The following is a 24,009-nucleotide window of genomic DNA, read 5'->3' on the forward strand; positions in this document are numbered from 1 at the left end:
TGGGGGAAACATAATAGTAGCTTGGCTGCAATGAAACATCCAAAGATGACCCACAAGGCAGAGTTGGCTGTACTTATGCCACTTTTGTTGAGATGCAAGGTATCATCTCAAGAATGTGGAAGCGTACTGTGCAAATAAAATTAACACCTCCTGATTTAACTGCTGGTTAACAGGAAATACAGGGACTAGGAGAATAAATTAAATGAACCGTGAGGAAACAGACAAATCCAGATGAGACCAGTTCTGGACTCTAAAAAGTCAATGTCATGCATACCATGTATGGGTGGGAATGTGGAGAAACCAGAACTCCCATGTGCTGGACAGGATGTAAAATGGGGCAGCCATTTTGGAAAAGTTTGGTAGTTTCCTACAAAGTTAAACAAATGCCATATGATGGAACAATTCCCCTCCTAGATAGCCACCCAAGAGAAATAAAAGCATATACCCATATAAAGACTTACATGCAGATGCACCTAGCAGCCAAATGTCCATCCACTGGTGCATGGGGAAATGAAATACGGTCTATCCATGCAATGGAGTATGACTCAGCAGTGAGATGAACAAACCAATGACATAAGGCACAACCTAGATGAACCTCAAAAACATACTGAGTGAAGGAAGTCACACACAAAACAATACATACTGCATGATTCCGTGTATATCAAGTTTCTAGAAAAGGTAAAAGGATAGGCTGAAGTTGGGAGTGAGGATTTACTGCAAATGGGCACAAGAGAACTCTCTGAGGTGATGGAAATGTTCTAAAACTGGATTGTGTGATGTTTGCACAACTGCATAAATTTACTAAAAGTAGCTGAACAGTACCTTACAATGGGTCAATTTTATGGTAAGTAAACGTATTAGCTTGCTAGGGCAGCCATACAGAGCCACACAGAACGGATGGCTTAAACAAGTTCTGGAGGCTAGAAGTCCAAGATCAAGGTGTGGAAGGGTGCAGTTCTTCTGAGGCCTCTCTCCTTGACCTGGGGATGGCTGTCTTCTCTCTCCATCCTCACGTGGTCTTGCCTTTTCTTATAAGGACACCCGTCATACCAGATTAGGGCCCACCCTAACACCTCATTGTAAACTAACTACTTCTTTGAAGACCCTATCTCCAAATACAGCCACATTCTGAGGTACTGGGCATTAGGACTTCAACCAATGAATTTTGGGGGAGCAACAATTCAGCCATTATATTAGCAAATAATAATTTAATAATGTTGTTTTAAAAAAGTCAACACCATGAAAAAAAGATGTGTGTGTGGTGGTACAGTTCTGGACTAAAAGAGATGTAACTCTAAAATATGAACCCAGGTAGTATTTTTAAAAATAGGTATAAAACACACAATGGAATATTATGCAGCCATCAAAAGGAATGAGATCTTGCCATTTGCAACGACATGGATGGAACTGGAGGGTGTTATGCTGAGTGAAATAAGTCAATCAGAGAAAGACATGTATCACATGACCTCACTGATATGAGGAATTCTTAATCTCAGGAAACAAACTGAGTGTTACTGGAGTGGTTAGGGGTGGGAGGGATGGGGTGGCTGGGTGATAGACATTGGGGAGGGTATGTGCTACGGTGAGCACTGTGAATTGTGCAAGACTGTTGAATCACAGATCTGTACTTCTGAAACAAATAATGCAACATATTTTAAGAAAAAAGAAAAAGAAGATAACAGGAGAGGAAGAAAAGGGGAGTATGTCAGAGGGGGAGACGAACCATGAGAGATGATGGACTCTGAAAAACAAACTGAGGGTTCTAGAGGGGAGGGGAGGAGGGGGATGGGTTAGCCTGGTGATGGGTATTGAGGAGGGCACGTTCTGCATGGAGCACTGGGTGTTATGAACAAACAATGAATCATGGAACACTGCACCAAAAACTAATGATGTAATATATGGTGATTAACATAACAATAAAAAAAATAAAAAAAAAGGTATAAAACATTCTTTGAACAACTGAAGATATTTGAGTATGTCCTGGATATCAGATGACATTATGGGTATGTTATTTTCTTAGATATGAAAATAGTATTGTGGTTATGAAGGAGAAAGTCCTTATTCTTAGGAGGATGCATACAGGATTATCTTAGTGGCAAAGCATCATCAAAGAGAGATAAAACAAATATAGCAAAAAATAAACACTCACTGAATCTAGGTGGAGGGCATTAGGGTATTCCCTGTACTATTCTTTCAACTTCTCTATATATTTGAAAAATTTTATAATGCAAAGTCAGAGGGATGGGATTAGCATTGAACTCTGAGGAGACAGGAAGTTCTCAAGACAAGAAAGACCCTCTACTGAAGATTTCCTTTATTCCTTTTCTTCCTTGCTAATTGAAGTAGAAAATGTATCCTTCTAAAAGCACATACCCAGCTCTAGTTTTCTCTAAGTGAGAAATGGTTAGTGTTTCTACTGTTTCTGCTACATAAAATCTAGAAGAAAACACTAACATAGATTTTAGAATTTTTAAAGTTTGACATGGAAGAGGCCAAGACACATGGGTATAGCTCATGTAAAATAACAAATGACAAGATCTTTTTTTTTTTTTAAAGATTGTATTTATTTATTTGAGAGAGAGAGTGAGAGAGCATAAGCAGGGGGAGTGGCAGAGGGAGACGGAGGAGCAGGCTCCCTATCGAGCAGGGAACCCGATGTGGGTCTCGACCCCAGGACCCTGGGATCATGACCTGAGCTGAAGGCAGATGCTTAAATGACTGAGCCACCCAGGCACCCCAAGATCTTTTTAAAACAGGATTAGCAAACAGGTGACCTGTGGGCCTACAGATGTGTTTTATTTGGCTTGCATGGCATTTAATCAGGAGACTTACATAAAATACAGACTTCAGCTTTTTCTAGGTGAATCCAAAGACTTGGCATACTGGACTCAGGCATGGCCACATGGACCATAGTGGAGTGGTGACTGCCCCATGACAGGGTATGGGCTTCATTAACTTCTGAACCCACCAGACCCCCAAAGGAATCTGACAGTTTGACAAAGAAAAGGAATAAATGTTAGGTTGTTGCTTCTGATGAGATCTGCTTTACCACCAGGCTCAGCTCTCTTTCCATTCATATGGATGTAGCTAGTGAGAACAATACACTGGGAGGAAGGTGAAATTGAAGGGAAAGGATCTGGATATGAATGAGTGGTGCTAGGCCAGTTTACCCACATGAGGAAACATGAACGAAGGGCTATAGCCTCACATACACACGAAAATCAATTCTAAGTGGACAGTGGATATCAGTGTGAAAGGTAAAGTAATGAAGTGTACAGAATATACCAGAAAAGAATACCTTCATGACCTTGGGAGAGGGAATAATTTCCGAAACAAAAACAAAACCGCATCAACCTCAAAGGAAAAAAGTGATAAGCTGAGCTATATTAACACAGAACATTTTGTTCCAAGACACCATTCAAAGAATGAAAAGTCAAGTCACAGAGTCAGAGTAAATATCTGCAACACCTTTAACTGCCAATGGGCACTTATGCAGAATATAGAAAGAACTAGAAATCAATTTTTAAAAGACAACTGAATAGAAAAATGGGCAAGAGATTTGAACAGGCATTTCACAAAAGGCATCTAAATGACCCCACACAAAGAGGTGCTAGACCTTCTTAGTAATAAGGCAATGCAAATAAAAAACACAATCTGTATCTATCAACAAATGAATGGATAAAGATGTGGCATGTATAAATAATGGAATATTATTCAGCCATGAGAAAGAAGGAAATCCTGCCATTTGCAACAACTAGGATGGACCTTGAGGGCATCATATGGGATGGGAAAAAAAAACAAAAATAAAGAAATACTATATGATCTCACCTACATGTGGAATCTAAAACAGCCGAACTCAGAAACAGAGTGGAGTGGTGAGTAGGGGAAATGGGAGATGTTGGACAAAAGGACACAAACTTCCAGTTATAAGATGAATAAGTTCTAGGAAACTATTGTACAGCAATGGTGATGATAGCTAATAATACTGTATTACATACTTGAAAGTTGCTAAGGGAGTAGATTTTAAATACTCTCGCCATGAAACAGAAATGGTAATTCTGTGATGTGATGGAGCTATTGGCTACTGCTATGGCGGCGATCATTTTGCAAAATATATCAAATCCACCCGTTGTATACTTCACATGTAAACAATGTTATATATCATTTATATCTCAAGAAAGCTGGGAAAAGCCCCTACAATGTGTAACTACCACATACCTACCAAAATAGCGACCATTTAAAAGACCATCTGCAGCTGGTATTGGGGAGGACATGGGAGCACCTGGAACTGTCAGATGTTGTTGGTGGAGGTGTAAATCAGTGCAACTGCCTTGGAAACCTGGAATTATCTACGACAGTTTCCCTCCTGGGTATCTGTCCAGCGTAAATGTATGCATGTAACACTAAAAGATGTGTATAAGAATAAAAAAAAAATCTCAAGCATCCATCAATGCATGAATGGATACACAAATTGTGGTATATTTTCACAAGGAAATACTACAGAGCAATGAAGATGAGCAAGCTAGAGTTAGATGAAATAACGTGGAGAAATCTCACAAATATATAATGCTGAAAGAAGCCACACAAACAGGGATACGTAGAGTTTTACTTCATTTGAATGAAGTTTGAAATGAGCAAAATTATGTCTTTGAGAAGGAAGGGAGAGAGAGTGACTTGGAGGGAACATGAGGGGGGTCATGAGATCATGACCTATGGCCTCTATCTTGACTTTGGTGACGGTTACATGGGTGAATTCACTTTGTGATCATTAAGTTCTACCCTTAAGATTTGTGTACTTTTCTGCATGAAGGGTACATGTCACTAAAAAAGTTAAAATACTTGCCCAGATGTGAACAGCTGGTAGGGTATACACCACATGCCAAAAGATATCCCAAGGGTCTGCTAATCCAGTGATGTCAGATTTACTTAAATTACCCCAAGCCTCATGAAAAAGTTTGAAAATCTCTGTTCTCATGGGATGCTGTCACCAAAAATGGAGTAAAACAGCAAAGATATATTAAGTTCCAGTTCAGACACCCATTTTCAAAGAGAAACAGGACTGGGAGTGTTTTGTGTTTTGACGTAGGGTATTAATAATACTGTTCTGACCTGTTAGAAAGGTGGTAAGAGTGAGTAATGGGGCAATGGCAGAGAAGATTTCTAAGTCATAAAGTGAAAAATGGTTATCCTTGTTTTTTCTTTTAGGTTTTAATTTTAGTTCTCTTTAAATGTTGTTTTTAATTCTTTTTTTAAACGGAGGGTTCTAGAGGGGAGGGGTGGGGAATGGGTTAGCCTGGTGATGGGTATGAAAGAGGGCACGTTCTGTGTGGAGCACTGGGTGTTATGCACAATGAATCATGGAACACTACATCAAGAACTAATGATGTAATGTATGGTGATTAACATAACAATAAAAAATTATTAAAAAAAGAAATAAAAACAAACTGAGGGTTCTAGAGGGGAGGGGGGTGGGGGATGGGTTAGCCTGGTGATGGGTATTAAAGAGGGCACGTTCTGCGTGGAGCACTGGGTGTTATGCGCAAACAATGAATCATGAAAAACTAATGATGTAATGTATGGTGATCAACATAATAAAAAAAAGAAAAAAAAGCAAAGCCAAAAAAAAAAAAGATTAATTTATTTTAAAGAGAGCGTGTGCCCACAAGAGAGCAAGTCAGGGGATGGGCAGGGGGAAGGGACTGGGAGAAGCAGACTCCACACTGAGCGTGGAGCCCTCTGTGGGGGCTTGATCTCACAACCCTGAGGGTCATGACCTGAGCCAAATCAAGAGTTGGATGCTCAACCGACTGAGCCACCCAGGTGCCCCTCTGAATGCTGTTTTAAATTCTGCAACATGTTTTGTTTTTAAGTTAACAGAAACTGATCAGAAACAACACAACCGATAAAGATCTGATAATTCTTATCTTTAAAAAATAATTTAGGGATACGGCCAGTGCAGTAGAATGTTGACTGCAGGGAAACAGCTTCCTGAGGTGTTGAAGATGTTAAAATATATATGAAACAGATTGTCTCACGAGCAGTCAATGAACTTAATGTCTGTGGACTTCCCTCTGTCCTACAGAAAACACATACACACGTATCATACATTACCACATACACGATAATTTGAAAATATACCACTCAACCACCCACGGCTTAAAGAGGAACTCATGATGGAAATGACAAAATAATTAGAACTGAACAAGGACAGTACCGCATATTACAACCTGTGAAGGTCAGCTCAAGCCATTTCTAAACACAAATTTATGGTCTTTGATGCATTTTTAAAAAGTAAAATTTAAAAATGAGAGCAGCTAATCCCTCAGCTCAAAAAGCTAGAAAAAGACCCAACAGAGTAAATCTAGAGACTGGAGAAGGAAAACAAGAGCAGAGGTCAATGAAAAGGTAATGAAATCAATACAATAGGTTTCTAGCAAAACTGACCTTGGAGAAAATGCGAAGCAGCACATCTGATCAATATGAGGAACACGGAGGGTCTGTAAGGGAGGTAGAGTTTAGAGCTTTCCATCCCGGGCCATCCCCGAGGTTCCTGGCTTCCCTGAAATCAGGTGCCCACCCTGGTTTAGTTAGTGGCTTCTTCTCCCCCGAGGAACAGCGGAGGGCTGCCTCTCCGAGCGCAAGGGAGCGGGGCGTACTCTTCTTTGGATGGAGGAGAAAGCAAATGTGACTGTGTATGTTCCACACGCTGTACGGAGACGGTTCGTGTATCACCATGTGTCCAAATCTCCCCGGGGCTTCAGTGATCCCCTGCCTCGTTGACTTCACCTTGCTCTTTGGCTTACCCTCCCTCCTCCATCCTCCTTCACAGATAGCCTTCTTCCTCCCCCTTTTTTAGATTTTATTTTTAAAAAGATTTTATTTATTTGAGGAGAGAGTGCAGAGCAAGAGGGCATGAGTGGGGACGGGCAGGGGCAGAGGCAGAGGGAGAAGCAGGCTCCCTGCTGAGCGGGGAGCCCGCTGTGCGACTCGATCCCAGGACCCTGGGATCCTGACCTGAGCCGAAGGCAGACGCTCCACCGACTGAGCCACCCGGGCGCCCCTTTCCTCCCCCTTTACTGAGGTATATATAACATGCATTCAGTAGAGCACACAAATCTCAAGGAAACTGCCTGATGAACATATGTACACACAAGTGTAACTACTACCAGCTCAAGCTACGGAGCTGGTCATTTCCAGCTCCCAGAAGGCTCCTTTCCTCCCTGCTCATGTCTCTGTGTCTTAGCTGTTCCTTGTGCCCCAAATACTTTTCCTCCAAGCAAACATATGGCTCATTCCTTAGGTCCTTCAAGTCTCTGCTTAAATGTCAAATTTTCAGTGAGGCCTGATCACCCTGTTTGAAATTACAACACCTCCCACATCCTCTATCTTCCTTCCTTATTGTTTCTTCCCTTAACCCCTCCTAATGGATTATATGATGTGCATGTGTGTATATACACACATATATACATAAAGTCCGCTGCTCCCCACTGAAGTTCCATAAGGGCAGAAATTTTGACTATTTTAACACTTCTGTGCCACAATACCTGTATGTCTGGCACATAATGAGTCCTCAGTAATCACTTACTGAATAAAGAGTTTAGTTACTGAGACTGTAAAGGTTGTAACGAGACAATGTGGTTATAGCTGTCTAAAACCCCAAATGAAGGTAATTCCTGCACCGCTGTTCTAACTCAGGTGTAACTCCCCATTATGCGAGTCTCCTGAAGTCTCTGTTCATCACACCTCAAGACCTAGTAGAAAGAAACGAGCACAAGGATGCTGCCAGAAACCACTCTCAGATGGGATGTGCCCCTGCTTGCAGCCCGTCAACAAGGAAGAGGAGCTCTCCACCCACCATGCAGAGCCCCAGTCTGTAGGGAGGAAGCAGTCACTTACCCTATCACAGCTGAGCCCCTGGAGGCTGGCAGATGTGCCCATCAGAGTTAAGTGCCTGGGGGCACTTAGGTGCTCCTGCTTTATACAAGTTCAATGGGTTGGGAGGTGTAAAGGTAGTAAATTGGTTGAGTACTTTTTATGGTGCATTAGGAAAACAACAAATATTGGTCCCATGTTGCTGGCTGGAAGCAGGTAAGGAAACATATTCTGTCAAAAAGCACTGGTGAAGACCAGGTTTAGAAGATGATTAGACACACAGCCAAACGACAGCATTGCCGAAACTCTCACCCATGATGAGCATCCATGAGCACGATTTAGGCCCTGTTTGACAAAGACTAGCATCCTGGAGATTGGAACAGGAGTCGGTGGGAAGAGTCCAAGGACCCAAGGATGCCTGGTGAAGCTGACCTATTTGAAGCACTTCTCTCCTGATGTCCCACCCCAGCGTGATCTGTGACCAAGGTCCAAAGATGACTTGGGCCTAAGGACAGTAGTCAAAGATTGTAGCAGTGAGATCAATCATGCCCCAAAAGATCTGTAGTAATTATCCATGTTATACTAGGAAAAGTCAGGGAAGAGGGTACACAGATGAACAAGAGCTTGAGAAGGAAATGTGGTACCAACGTGGGTCATGCAGAATTGGTTGCTATGGTGAGGACTCTGCTGGAGACTGTGTTGGATACATTACTGCAGGATGACACTCCAGTGGTTTCCTGGGTTGGCCCATGTAGACCCCAGCCTTGCGCTAGCCTGTGCTGTCTGGCAAGGATGCTGACTGTTAGGAAGAAGACACCCAGAGAGAAGTAGAGCCCCAGGAAATGGCAGGGATGCAGACTCTCTAAGCACTCGTGTTGCTGTGGGGGGTTCCAGGGTAACAGAGTCCCGGAGAGCAGCCTTAAATGCTGAATGGTAGCCTTTCCCGGGTCTTCATGAGATTCTTCTCCCTTACTACCATGTGTATCCTCGTTAAAAACAAAACATTACTCAAGAGAGTGTATGGTCACAATCTGTTCCTTGGAGCCAGAAAAGCTTAAGTGAGACAGGAAAGGAGCCTGTGCAGAAGGAGGAGTGTGGGACCCTCAGCTGTCTGTTCTTACCAACTACTCTTACTTCTGGAAACTTTCCAACTTGATTCTGAAACACAACGTTCCTATAGTTCTTTTCTTTCCTAGAATAATTCATAACCTATGGAACTGAAGGGAAGCCACAGCTCATTCAGCACATGAAAGAGAGGAGCAAATGGAGGCCCATTGAGAGATTTCCTTCTTACTCCATTTCCTTCAGTGATTCTTTCCTCACCATTAACAGGGAATGTTCTTGAATCATCTGCCCCCTTTCTCTCTTTAGACTCATAATTTTAGCCTCCAATTATACATGGATCCGCTTTTAAATTTTTATCTTAAGTGCTGAATTCCTTCCCCCTCTATAATATTAGACTTCCAATTTATCTGTGGATTGTATACTTCCAAGTTTCACTGGTGCCTGAAAAAACTCAACATGGTTAAAACCGACATCATCTCCTTTCTCCCTTCCCACTTTCTGCATTACTATTAGCATTATCATTTTTTTAAAAAAGTTCCTTATCTTAAACTATTTTTTAATTTCAAAATAGTCTGATCATGCAAACAGTATAAAGAATAAAATACCAAAGACTCATGTTTTCATTATCAATACTTAATATTTTGCCATATTTGTTTCAGACTCAAAAACCGTTTTATAGATATGGTTGGAAGTCCCCTATCCCATTCAACCTGGTCTCTCCTAAGAGGCAGCCACTCCTCCAAGGTTGGTTCCTGTCAAAAGCAGACCCCGAGATAAAGGCTGATAAACACACAGAAGTGATTTGGGAGGTGCAGGGACACTGGAAAGGGTGTGGGGAGGTGGTACGGGGATGGGAAGACGGCCAATGGGGCCCAGTGTTAAATCAGCTACCACCTGTGGGTAGGCTGCAGGCAAAGTGAGTTCTCGCAGCCTAAGGGCAGCCTTTGGACAAGGATGTTGGCTGATGGAAGTTAGGCTGGTGTGCACAGAAATGATAAGGGAATACAGGGGGACATGGGCAGAGTACTGATAGCATCCATGATAGTGTGTACCCATTCTATTGAAATTGTTTACCTTTACTGAGATTATTAAACATCATTAATTTTTATATTAGATGATATTATTGATACATTGACAATCATGCTACTGATGAAGGGGAACAGTGACTATAAATGCACACCAGTCAACATGAAAAAGGATGGTAGTTTGGGAAAATAACTTCAGTTCAAAGAGTTGTTTAGCTATTTATTGAATTTGTATCAAGTGCTTTGATTGATCTCCCCTTTGATAGAAGGTAAAGAAATAAAACACATTCCGCAATTTATTTTTTATTTGGTTCCACACTTCATTTGACTTTGACAAAATCTGATTTTCTCCTGTATCTTCCTTCAACTCCTACTTTAAGATTGCAGTTATTAGGCTTAAATGATGATTGATATGTGAGATTACAAGCGTTTGCTAAGAAGACTATATACAATCAAGAATGTCTTAGAATATAATTTTCTTCTTAGCTGCAATCCATTAGCCTTTCTATTGAAAGAGAGAAGGATGCATGTGTGTGTACAGGGCAGGGGGGTGTAATGGAGACAAACTGCAACCCCATAATCAACCCTGCAGTGATATTCTAAATCATTTAGCAAAGCCAGGAATAGTTTGCCTTCTTTGTACCTCACAATCAACAGAACTCCTGATTTAACAATACAGAACTACAAAACATTATGTTTCCTGTTCCCTTTTGCAGAGACCAAAAGGATTTAAAATAATCTTTAAATGATACTCCTCATAAATTCTACTATTGCACAAATAGACCTCCTTCCTTAGGAACTAGCATACAGAAAAATCACCTGACACTCAAAAAGATCTTGTAGTCAGAAGGATCTTTCTCAAGAATCAGAACAGTCACTTATAAAGCAGACCACATATAGCAGGAGAAAAATAAAAAAAAAATCATATTGAGATTCAAGGAGATAACCACCAAATTTCATATTTCAAATGAGAAATGATTATAGAACTTGAAAACCCCATGGAGGACAACTGAGTAGGTTTAGATCAGAAGCAAAATATACTGGTGAAAAGAACTTCTGGAAACAGCATAAATTTTACATCTGGAAGAAAGGTAATGTTTTCATGAAGTAATTCTCTACTGTTTTTCTCCTAATTCCACTTCTCTATAAAAATGAACCTCTTGAAAACAAGAAAATACATTATGTGCCACAACATTTAAGCAGTAAGTAGGATTAAGAATAGAGAAAGGTCATGCAGAATACAGAGTCCTTATGCTTGTTTTTTAAAATGTCTTCATTAATCTATTGGAAACTTTGGATCCTTTTTCTTCTTTTTTTTAAGTACTCTCCATACCCAACGTGTGGCCTGAACTCATGATCCCAAGATCAAGGGTTGCATGCTCTACCGACTAAGCCAGCCAGGTGTGCCTGGATCCTTCTTATAGAAAATAGTACATTTGTACAAAACATAAGATTGGCATAAAATTTCAGGAATTCATGGGCTCCCTAAAGCCCAAAAGGTTGTAGTGATCAGTCTATTGACCCACAGTGGTCCAAGAACACCAGGTTAAGACTCCTTTATTCAGAAAGCAGAGAACACTTACATTGTATAGAGGAATAGTCTTCATCACCTTGTACTGTTTAGTGGGATCCATCTTATACAGGTGACGATCGGTGACAAAAATCGCTCTGTCTTCCACCTTACTAAATCGATTCACCTATAAGAAAACAAACCAATAAGCCATCATAGCTCATCAAGAATGAAATCAAATTATCCACCAGGAAATTATCTAATTAGGGGCAGAGGTGGCTAGTTGTGGAGACACATTCTTTAATAGATATATACCATTCTACAGGAGGAACAGAGATCTAAAAGGACTTGCAGTTTCCAGATTTGTAGAATTTTACAATTTAAATTTCACAATTTTATAATTTAACAGGAAAAACAAGAAAAACACATAAGAATTAAAGGACTAAAAACTCTGACCCAGACACTATAAAGAAAATAAAAAGACAACCCAGAGACTAAGGAGCAAATGTCTTGCAAATCACATTTCTGATAAGGGACTTGTATCTCTAAAAGAATAGAATATGTATTTTACCTAGAATATAAACTCAATAATAAAAAGACAAAAAAATGAGTAAAGAATTTGAATAGACAGTTCTCCAGAGAGAACTATACAAATAGCCAATAAGCACATGAAAAGATGCTTGACACTATTAGCCACCAGGGAAATGTAAGTCAGAACCACAGTGAGATACCACTTCACACTCACCAGAATGACAATAATAAAAAAGACAGAAAATAACAAATGTTGGCCAGGATGTGGAGAAATTGGAACCCTCATCACTAATGGTGGGAATATAAAATGATGCAGTCACTTTGGAAAATAGTCTGGCAGGTCCTCAAGTGGTTAAATACAGAATTACCATATGACCCAGAAATTCCACTCATAGGTATATACACAAGGAACTGAAGACAGATCCACACAAAAACTTGGGCATGAATGTGCACAGCAGCATTAATCATGATAGGAACAACCTAAATGTCCATCAACTGATGAATGTTTAAATAAAATATGATATATCCAGACAGTGGAATATAATTTGTCAACAAGAAGAAATAAATATTGATACATGCCATAACATGGATGAACCTTAAAAACATGATTCTAAGTCAGTCAGTCCCAGAGGACCACACTGCAAGAGTTCATTTACATGTAATATCCAGAATAAGCAAATCTGTAGAAACAGAAAGTAGGTTATTGGTTGCCTAGGGCTGGGGGAGACGGAAATTTTGGAAGGATGACAGCTAAGGGGCGGGGGATTCCTTTTTGAAAATTGATTGTGGTAATGGATCTACAACTCTGTGAATACACTAAAAGCCAATGAATTGTGTACCTGAAAATGGTGAATGGTACGGTATGTGATTATATCTCAATAAAACTGTAAAAAATGTAAGCTCTATTTGAAATGACTCATTCTGCCCCTTTCCTAACGCAATGGGTAGGTGTATTTCAGACCAAATTCCCTAAAGTATATTGAGTATGTCATTAAATCTACATGTTCAGGGGCGCCTGGGTGGCTCAGTTGGTTAAGCGACTGCCTTCGGCTCAGGTCACGATCCTGGAGTCCAGGAATCGAGTCCCGCGTCGGGCTCCCTGCTCAGCGGGGAGTCTGCTTCTCCCTCTGACCCTCTTCCCTCTCGTGCTTTCTATCTCTCATTCTCTCTCTCTCTCAAATAAATAAATAAAATCTTTAAAAAAAAATCTACATGTTCAGGGGCGCCTGGGTGGCTCAGTTGGTTAAGCTTCTGCCTTCGGCTCAGGTCATGATCCCGGGGTCCCGGAATCGAGTCCCACATTGGGCTCTCTGCTCAGCGGGGAGTCTGCTTCTCCCTCTGCCCCTCTCCCACCTTGTTTGGGCACGCTCTCTTTCTCTCTCTGGCAAAAATAAATAAAATCTTAAAAAAACCCTACATGTTCAAGAATGTACAGTGCCTATGAATTATGGCACGAATTATGGAATTATGGCATGAATGCCTCATAATTACTACTGTCCAAAACGAGAGTGGGCCACATGGAAAAGCAGTAATATCCCCCTCCTCCATAGAAAGGATATGAGCAGAAGCTAGGTGGACCCCTGATGTGGGTGTGGTTCCTGCTTTGAGTACAAAGACTAGAGGTTTCCAAGGTCCTCTACTGCTCAGATTCTAGGATTCCTTTATTTGACTTTCAAGAGTTTTTCTATCTCCCAATATTCTCCTTTTCATTTATTTTTTTATTTTTTATTTTTTATTTTTTTTTTAGTAATCTCTACACCCAACATGGGGCTCGAACTCACAACCCCAAGATTGAGTTCCATGCTCTACCGACTGAGCCAACCAGGCAACCCACTATTCTCCTTTTTAAACTTTATTTCTTTAAAGGCTCTGCTCTTGTCTGACAGGTTTCCTCATGTTATGCTCTCTCTTAAATGTGTATGATTTTCCACTCTCCTTTTTACCTCTCTGTATTTAAAGATATTGCTCAAATTCTCATTCCATTATAAGACTGCTAAAATTTCTAAAGTAAAAAAACAATCACCCTTTCCTCTAACCTTCTATTACACAGTTATACAGTGAATATATAGGATACATATAGAGTTAAGAACGAAATGAAAAATTAACATCGCAACCAAAGGGCACAGGGTTTTTCTTCTAAAGCATGACAATCAAGAATATGATGAGCTGTTGTCTAAGCACTTTTGCTAACATAAAATGCTGGATACTCTCCCAAACTTTTTTTTTTGGAAAGAAAGGGCAGGTTTGCTGATGTTTATAAATTCCAGACAATAAAGTTAAATCTATCCTTATCACCTTCTCATTGTGAAATTCAGTTAGTATCTACACTTCTCTACTAAAAGGGCAAAAGTTTTCATTTAATTGTAAAGTTTTAGTAATTTCAAGGACACTTGTAATTTTTGGACCATGGATACTTGTTATGAATATACTCGATAAAACAGTTGTATAGAACACTGCATTTTTTAACTTGTAGCTGAAGCTGTGTTTGGCACAGGATGTTGATTCTACTTATGAATCTTGTGAAAATCTACTATAACCTCACGAATGTAGATCCAAGTAACTCAGCCACTATAAAAGATTATACAGATTATCTGAATATTGGAAGTATATAAGAAAAGCTGTTGCCCTTGTAAAATAGCTACAAATAGGTTACCAAATTAGTGACAAATAAAACTTATGAATTTACTTGAAAACGAAGTAAAAATCTCATATTCAACTGTATGATTTTTTTTTAAATGAAGATCAAGAAATTGCAAAACTATTTTATGGTAGAGGCTGTCAGAAGAGTGGTTGCCCTTGGTAGTGGGAGGGCTTGGCCGGGAAGGGGCATGAAGGAGCTTTTCAGGGTGATGGAAATGTTCTATATCTGGATAGCGTTGTGATTTACATGAGTGTACACACTCATCAAAACTCACTGGACTCTATACTTCAGATCTGTGCATCTACTTGTATAAAAATTATACCTCAATACAACTACATAAACAAAACATCGTAACATCTCAAATATCCAGGACAGATTCATATTTATTGCCTTCTTATTTCACAGACAGTAATTCTGTCTTCCAGCCAGACTGGAAGTTCCTTGAGGGTCATTATCATCTGACGGCCTTTTTCTTATACCTCACAGCACCCAGTAGAGAAGTGGGCGGCCTATAGCATTTCATCTACCCTTGCTGACCGGTTGGTTTTGAGAGCCCTTTTAATCCGACAGGATAATTTCAAGAGGTGCTCTTCCCCACGAATCAATCAGTGTTGATGACTAGAAAACATGGAAGCACACTGGGAAGGCCACATAATGTGTGAAAAAAAATGTCCCAAGTGGCAAATGATAGCACTTTTGCTCAATAGCTTAAGTCCCCATTGCCCGGTGTGGTCTTGGAAAACCTCCATTTCTTCACTGAAGAAAGAGGAAGTGGGGACTCTTGCTTTTTTTTTTTTTTCTGAGGCTGGAAGACTATCAGGAAGCGATCTCTTCAAGAAAAAGCTCCCTAACATAGTAGGCACTACAAAAGCATATGGATTGTGGGGCGCCTGGGTGGCTCAGTCGGTTAAGCGTCTGCCTTCAGCTCAGGTCATGATCCCGGGGTCCTGGGATCGAGTCCCACATCAGGCTCCCTGCTCAGCAGGGAGCCTGCTTCTCACTCTGTCCCCCTCCCTGCTTGTGCTCTCTCTCTCTCAAATAAATAAAATCTAAAAAATAAAAATAATAGCACATGGATTGCTCATCTGGAACTATTTATTCTTCTGGTTGGACTTGCTGAGATTTATTTCCACATTTTCTTTTATCCCATAAAGAGTCTTTTCCATGAGTTAATTTTTCCCTCAGAGTCTACATTACTGGAGGGCAAGCCCTTTGCCAACAGCCATCACTACAATACTCTGTAGACAGAATGCTGACGGGCCAGAGGAACCATCCTGAGTGGATCTAGGAGGAACCTTTGTGTCTGTACTTGCAACGCCGTATTACTTGGTCACACTACCCTTATAAAACCTTGAGATTCACACTTTCATTGAGAAAAGGGGTCTTTCTATAGTCAGACATCTAAAAATGGTATTGAATTTATTTTTTCCTATATTTTTAAATCCAGCACATCGCTCCAATTAGAAAAAAGTCATCCTGGTAAGCATCTCCTTAAATTAAATAATTTGATAATTTTTTTCAAAATTGCAATGTGCATTTTCAAGTACTATATAATGTATTGATATAATATTATATCAGCTGCTGCTGATATTCAAAGGAATGATATGAAGCCCTTGGTTATAATAAGAATCTGAGACTAGTAGATGGGGTTGAGCTCGGTAAGAAACTAACACGTGAAAATAATTTCATATAAAGATAAAGAAAATAAATCTAGATAATGGGATTGGGAGAAAATATACGTGTGATTCTGTAGAGTGCTACTTTATGAGAGTCAGAGAATGCCCAATTTGCAGGTAAATCTTCCCCTAACAGGGGGAATTAACCACAGGACATTTTATAAATAAGGAATTAATTACAAGCTAATTGGGATGTTTCAATCTTAGATTTGGGCAATATTTAAATCAAAACTGAGCACAAGGGGTGCCTGGGTGGCTCAGTCATTAAGCGTCTGCCTTCGGCTCAGGTCATGATCCCGGGGTCCTGGAACTGAGCCCTGCATTGGGATCCCTGCTCTGCGGGGAAGCCTGCTTCTCCCCCTCCCCCTCCCCCTGCTTGTGTTCCTGCTCTCGCTATGTCTCTCTGTCAAATAAATAAAATCTTAAAAAAAATAATTAAAAAAAACAGCACAAAATAATTTCTGAACTCTAAAGTCATATTTCTCAGTGACTAGAAGGAAAAGCAAAGCAAAACTTTGTAAGAGCACTCAAAAACCCCTCCCCTAAGTGAAACAGAAGGTGCACCTGTGATAACATATACCCATCCCCCGCTCCCCAGATCCTATTTTCAAGATGCAAACAAAGAAGTTAGAGACTAATTTGAACACACTGTTACCGCTGGTAGGATACACAGCTAACTAAATTAGGATTGGTAAGACAGGACACAGCAGGGTACACTGCTGTAGGTAGGAGAGCAAACTAAAGTTTAGGTTTTCAATTGTCTTCTCCCTTCTGCCTCATAGCTTTAGAGATCCATCAATTTGCCAAACACTGCTTTTGTAACCAAAGCATGTTTTTCAGTCTTCAACTTGACAAAAATGGTCTCTGTAATTAAGAGTAGAGTCTATGTGGTAAACTAATGACTACTCTTGGTAGTAATTATTTACCTCACATAGCAATGATTTTTGCCATAAAAGGGATTTGGCCCTTGTCAGAAGGCTTGAAACAAGGTGACTCTAGAGCTCCCACTTCAGCTTTTTTCTAAGTTGTTCTGCACAACACCAGCCTCATGTGATGCTTTGTGAAAGAAAGGGTTCTAAGTCAGGTTGGTTGGAGGAACCCTGCAAACCACGGCCTCCCCTAGAATATTTGTAACCCATGAATATATTAAAGGCTCTGAGAATTCTGCACTTAAAGAGCATATTTGACTGCTTCACCCAGCACTTCCCACATATGATACAAGGGATATTTTTTTTTGGATTTTTTTTATTATGTTATGTTAATCCCCATACATTACATCATTAGTTTTTGATGTAGTGTTCCATGATTCATTGTTTGCATGAAACACCCAGTGCTCCATGCAGAACATGCCCTCTTTAACACCATCGCCAGGCTAACCCATCCTCCCACCCCCCCTCCCCTCTAAAACCCTTGGTTTGTTTTTCAGAGTCCATCGTCTCTCATGGTTCGTCTCCCCCTCTGATTTCCCCCCTTCATTCTTCCCCTCCTGCTATTTTTTTTTCTTTTTAACATATAATGTATTATTTGCTTCAGAGGTACAGATCTGTGATTCAACAGTCTTGCACACTTCACAGCGCTCACCATAGCACATACCCTTCCCAATGTCTATCACCCAGCCACCCCATCCCTCCCACCCCCCACCACTCCAGCAACCCTGTTTGTTTCCTGAGATTAAGAATTCCTCATATTAGTGAGGTCATATCATACATGTCTTTCTCTGATTGACTTATTTCACTCAGCATAACACCCTCCAGTTCCATCCACATCATTGCAAATGGCAAGATCTCATTCCTTTTGATGGCTGCATAATATTCCATTGTGTATATATACCACATCTTCTTTATCCATTCATCTGTCGATGGACATCTTGGCTCTTTCCACAGTTTGGCTATTGTGGACATTGCTGCTATAAACATTGGGGTGCATGTACCCCTTTGGATCCCTACATTTGTATCTTTGTGGTAAATACCCAGTAGTGCAATTGCTGGATCGTAGGGTAGCTCTATTTTCAACTGTTTGAGGAACCTCCATACTGTTTTCCAGAGTGGCTGCACCAGCTTGTATTCCCACCAACAGTGTAGGAGGGTTCCCCTTTCTCTGCATCCCCGTCAACATCTGTCGTTTCCTGACTTGTTAATTTTAGCCATCCTGACTGGTGTTAGGTGGTATCTCACTGAGGTTTTGATTTGGATTTCCCTGATGCCGAGCAATGTTGAGCACTTTTTTATGTGTCTGTTGGTTGTTTGGATGTCTTCTTTGGAAAAATGTCTGTTCATTTCTTCTGCCCATTTCTTGATTGGATCATTTGTTCTTTGGGTGTTGAGTTTAAGAAGTTCTTTATAGATTTTGGATACTAGCCCTTTATCTGATAGGTCATTTGCAAATATCTTCTCCCATTCTGTCGGTTGTCTTTTGGTTTTGTGGACTGTTTCTTTTGCTGTGCAAAAGCTTTTTATCTTGATGAGGTCCCAATAGTTCATTTTTGCCCTTGCTTCCCTTGCCTTTGAAGATGTTTCTAGGAAGAAGTTGCTGTGGCTGAGGTTGAAGAGGTTGCTACCTGTGTTTTCCTTTAGGATACTGATGGACTCCTGTCTCACATTTAGGTCTTTCAACCATTTGGAGTCTATTTTTGTGTGTGGTGTAAGGAAATGGTCCAGTTTCATTCTTCTGCATGTGGCTGTCCAATTTAAGGGATCCTTTCTAAAAACACATGAATACATTCAACAGAACAATGGTTTGTGAAACACATGGTGGGGGACACTAATCATTTATATCCATGTTAGAGTTGGGAGACTAGAGAGCATCTGAAGTGGAACGTGAGTAATAAGTAAAAGTAGTGCTCATCTTTGGCAAAATCATGTAAGAAATATAGGTGTGTTGCACGAGAGTATGAAAAAAGAAAAGCGTGTCACATAATTTCACGAGGTCATACAAGAGTCAAAAACAATAGGCCAGCCATAGTGGTAAAGTGGAGAGTACTTTCCTTTTTGTGATCTGTCCATGAGTTAACTTGGAAACCAAAAAAGCAAAAACCTCAAAGCAGCAATTTTACTGAAGGGCTGTTTAGAAATATTACATTCCTTTTTATAGAAAAATGTAATTTCTAATGAGAAGAGGTCATACGTCTTTACCTTGTGTTTTAGCAACTCAAATCATCCTTAAAACGGATCAAGTGAGTGGGAAGGACATCATGTACCAAAGAAAGACCTGTAAGTTGCATAATAGCAGAATCAAAGTGGCAAAGAAAAAATTTTAACATACATACATAAATCTGTAAATTCAAACTTAATTAAAATAATGATGGCATAGGAACATTTTTTTTCTCATAAATTCATAAAGTAATAAAAAAATTGGATCACAGACTCAGTGTTAGATGAGCTCTCACCTTATTTCTTCTATGACCCATGCTAAAATCCTCAACCAAAGAAAACTCCCTATCACCTGGCTCTTGCCCAAATCTTTCTGGTGATCTATTTATAGTTTTAGTCAACACCACAGGGGGTCAGAGATAAAGCTCCCCTGAGGAGTCAGACCAACAGAAAACACATTATGGGTGACAGCAGCTATTTGCAGAAGTCTCCCACCTTAAAGGACATTTTATAACTGTAGTTAACGGAAAGTGGTTGTTTTAAAAAGAATCAAGGCATAAAGAAGAGGGCTTTACCGAAATTATATCAAGTTTACCTTGGCACATGCTTGGGATTGAAAAATTTCTATAAAAGACATTATCTAAACTCAACACCAAAAATCCCAAACAATCTGACTGAAAAATGGGCAGAGGACCTCAATAGACATTTTCCCAAAGATGTGCAGTTGGCCAACAGGCACATGAAAAGATGCTCAGCATCACTCATCATCAGGGAAATGCAAATCAGAACTGCAATGAGCTATCACCTTACACCTGTCAGAATGGTGAGAATCAAAGACAAGAAAAAACAAGTATTGGCAAGGATGTGGAGAAAAAGGAACCCTCATGCACTGTTGGTGGGAATGTAATTTGGTGCAGCCACTGCGGAAAACAGTATGGACATGCCTCAAAAAATTAAAAATAGAAATGCCATATGATCCAATAATTCAACTACTGGCTATTAACCCAAAGGAGATGAGAATACTAATTTAAAAAGATATTTGCACCCCTGTGTTTATTGTAATATTATTTACAATAGTCAAAATATGGAAGCGATCTAAGTGTCCATCAATAGATGAACATATGGGGCGCCTGGGTGGCTCAGTCATTGGGCGTCTGCCTTTGGCTTGGGTCATGGTCCCGGGGTCCTGGGATCGAGCCCCGCATCAGGCTCCCTGCTCGGCGGGGGGCCTGCTTCTCCCTCTCCCACTCCCCCTGCTTGTGTTCCCTCTCTCGCTGTGTCTCTGTCAGATAAATAAATAAAACCTTTAAAAAAAATAGATGAACATATGAGGAAGATGTGGTATATATACAACACACATAGAATATCACTCAGCCATAAAAACAATGAGATCTTGCCATTTGCAACAACATGGATGAACCTAGAGGGTATTATGCAAAGTGAAATAGTCAGACTGAGAAAGACAAACACCAATGATTTCACTCACATGTGGAATTTAAAAAACAACAAATAAAAAACAAAAAGCAGAATCAGACCTGTAAATACAGACAAAAAACCCAAACTAGGTTGCCAGAGGGAAGGGGGGTAAAGGGAATGGGCAAAATGAGTAAAGGGGTGTGGGAGAAATAGGCTTCCAGTTATGGAAAGAAGTCGTCATGGGAATAAAAGGGACAACGTAGGAAATACAGTCAATGATATTATAACAGTGTAGTATGGTGACCGGCTGTAGCTACAGCCAGTGAGCACAGTGTAATGTATAGAGTTGTTGAATCACTATGTTGTACTTAAAATTAATGTAACATTGTGTGTCAACTATACTCAAATAAAAAAATAATCTAAGCTATAGTGTGAAGAAATACTATTTTTTATTGAATTTAGAAACACAGGAGCATGACTAAGAATTTTGAGGCTTGATCCAGCAGGATCCAGAGAGAGACATGCTGTCAGACATCAAATTGTCATCATTGGAAAGACAGAATCAGAGACACCAGGCTTTTCTAAAGCAGATGACATAATTCCCAAAACCATTCAACACTCTTCGATTGTTCCGATTACTAATTTGACTTCTCACATGGCTTGACACTAGAAAGGAAGTACCCTAGAGAGTAGATATGAGAATTCACTAGCATGGTATATTCCTTAGTGAAATTCACAAATTGACATTGTGGCTCATATACTGTTTTATGTCTGATTCTGGCCCACAAAATCCACTCTTGATTATCTGATCAACTCCAGATCCACTTATAAAAGAGTTTCTGGATCTGCCAGTTCAGAATTCGACTCCACTTGGTTAACCACCCAACTGCCAACAAGCTTTCCTATTTCATTCTGATTTTTTTTTAAAAGCTACTATTTTGTTAAAAAGTCTGTATTATATTGAGGTGATCTCTTCTTCCTTAGAATGTTTGAATACCTACCCCTGGTCACCAACATTCTACTTTCTTTCTCTATTAATGTGACTAATCTAGTACTTCACGTAAGACAGTATTTGTCTTTTTGTGTCTTATTCACCTAGATAATATCTTCAAGGTCATCCATGCTGTAGGCATGTATTTCTTTCCTCTTTATGCTGAATAGTATCCCAATGCCTGGATACACGTATTCTTTCTTTCTTTTTTTAGAGAATCCCAAGCAGGCTCCACGCCTAGCACAGAGCCTAACGGGGGGCTCCATCTCATGACCCCAAGCTCACAACCTGAGTCAAAATCAAGAGTCGGATGCTTTAACCAACTGAGCTACCCAGGTGCTCCTGATACACGTTTTCTTTATTCATTTGTCCATGGACATGTGGGTTGTTTCCACCTTTAACTAACTGTGAATGCTGCTATGAGTGCTGGTGTACACTGAATTATCTTTCCGAGAGATTTAAATAATAAGAAAAATATGTATTTACACATGAGGCCACCATTCCCCTTGCTCCTCATTCCTTGGTGTATGCCCACATTACCATCTGGAATCACTTTCCTTCTGTCTGAAGGCCATTCTCTAGCATTTCCTGTAGTGCGTATTTTTGGATATGCCCAAAGAAGTCTTAATTTCACTTTGGTTTTTAAAAGCTATATTTGCTGGGTGCAGATTCTAGGTTGACAGCTGTTTTTTTCTTTCAGTAAAAGAAGTTTTAAAGTTGTTGCTCCACTGTCTTCTTGCTTGCCCTGTTTCTGAGAAGAAATCTGATACACCCTCATCTTTCTACTCTGTGTTTTTTTTTTTTTCTTTTCTTCTCTTTACTGCTGCGTTTAAGCAATCTAATCATGTCGCGCCTTGGTATGGTTTGCTTCACGTCTCTTGTGTTTGAGGTTTGTTGAGTTTCTTGGGTCTAAGAGTTTGCAGTTTTCATTGAATTTGGAAAAATTTCAGCCATTATTTTTTCAAATATTTTGAATTTCCCCCTTCTCTTCCCTCCTCTCGGGACTCCACGTGCCCGTGTATTGGGCTACTTGACGCTGGCTCATAGGGTCCTAATATTTCGCTCTTTTTTTTTTAGGATGGTGGCATCTTTCCCCCCTTTGCTCTGTGTGTTTTATTTGAGGTAGTTTTATTGCTCTTTCTTCAAGTTTACTAATCTTTCTTCTGCAACGTCTAAACTGCTTTTAATCTCATCAAGTATATTAAAAAAATCTCAGACGCTGTGTTTTCCATCTCTATCCATAACATATGCCATATGCATAACAATTATTTTAATGACCTTGTCTTTTAATTCTATAATCTACGTCACTCCTGGATCATTTTGCATGACTGACTTTTCTTCTCATTTTAAGTTAGAGTCTCTTGCTGTTTTGTAGGCCCGGTAATTTTGGATCCAATGTCACACATTCTGAAGCTTATCTTTTGGGTGTTGATGAGTTTGTGTTCTTAGGAATAGTTTTGAGCTTTGTTCTGGGACACTGTTAGGTTACTTGGAAAGTCTGATTCTTTTGGGTCATGTTTTCAGGATTTGTTGGGTGGGATTAGGGCAGTGTTTAGTCCAGGGCTAATTCCTCCCCATGACCAAGGCCAAGATTCCTGTCCATACTCTACCCGGTATCCCATGAATCACGAGGTCTTCCAATGGCTGGTGGGAGCAGGGACTATCTGCAACCCTTTGTGAGTACCGGCCATTGTTGCCGCCTACCCCTTGGGGTGGTTCTTGCTCTAGCCTTGGGTAGTTTCCTCACACGCACATGCTGAGCAGCGCTCAGGCGTATACGTGCTGTGGACCCCCTGAAGCTATCCAGAGGTCCCTCTGTGCAACTCGCTCTTCTCTGGCACTCTACTCTGCAAACTCTAGCTGCCCAGGTGTTTCTCAGCTCAGCTCTCTTGTTTCCGTAAGGGAGTCCACTAAGCTCCACTGGGCTCCTCCAATCATGTCACAGACTAGAAAGTTTCTCAAGGAGGGAAACCAGCTAACTGCAGGGCTTACTGTCTGTTTCTCATATCTTGATGTGCAGTGACTGCAAACCATTATTTCATAGATTTTGTCCTTTTAGTTTTTTTTTTTTTTAAGATTTTATTTATTTGGCAGAGAGATACAGAGAGAGAACAAGTAGGCAGAGAGGCAGGCAGAGGGAGAGGGAGAAGCAGGCTCCCCGCCGAGCAGGGAGCCCGATGCGGGGCTCAATCC

General features: G+C 40.3%; 1 protein-coding gene across 3 annotated transcripts in view; it reads right to left on the reverse strand.

Annotated features, from left to right (window-relative positions):
• Positions 1 to 24,009, reverse strand: part of MYO1D (myosin ID) — a 349,377-nt gene that overhangs the window by 124,976 nt on the left and 200,392 nt on the right. For all 3 annotated transcript variants that reach the window (XM_025851229.2, XM_073879410.1, XM_073879409.1), the window contains one exon: positions 11,546 to 11,659. In XM_025851229.2, coding sequence (XP_025707014.1) covers positions 11,546 to 11,659 — 114 coding nt within the window. The remainder of the gene's footprint in view (positions 1 to 11,545; positions 11,660 to 24,009) is intronic.

This window comes from Callorhinus ursinus, unplaced genomic scaffold (genome assembly GCF_003265705.2).
Source record: "Callorhinus ursinus isolate GAN/ISIS: 27379988/994484 unplaced genomic scaffold, GSC_fseal_2.0 scaffold34, whole genome shotgun sequence".
Lineage (NCBI taxonomy): Eukaryota > Metazoa > Chordata > Mammalia > Carnivora > Otariidae > Callorhinus > Callorhinus ursinus.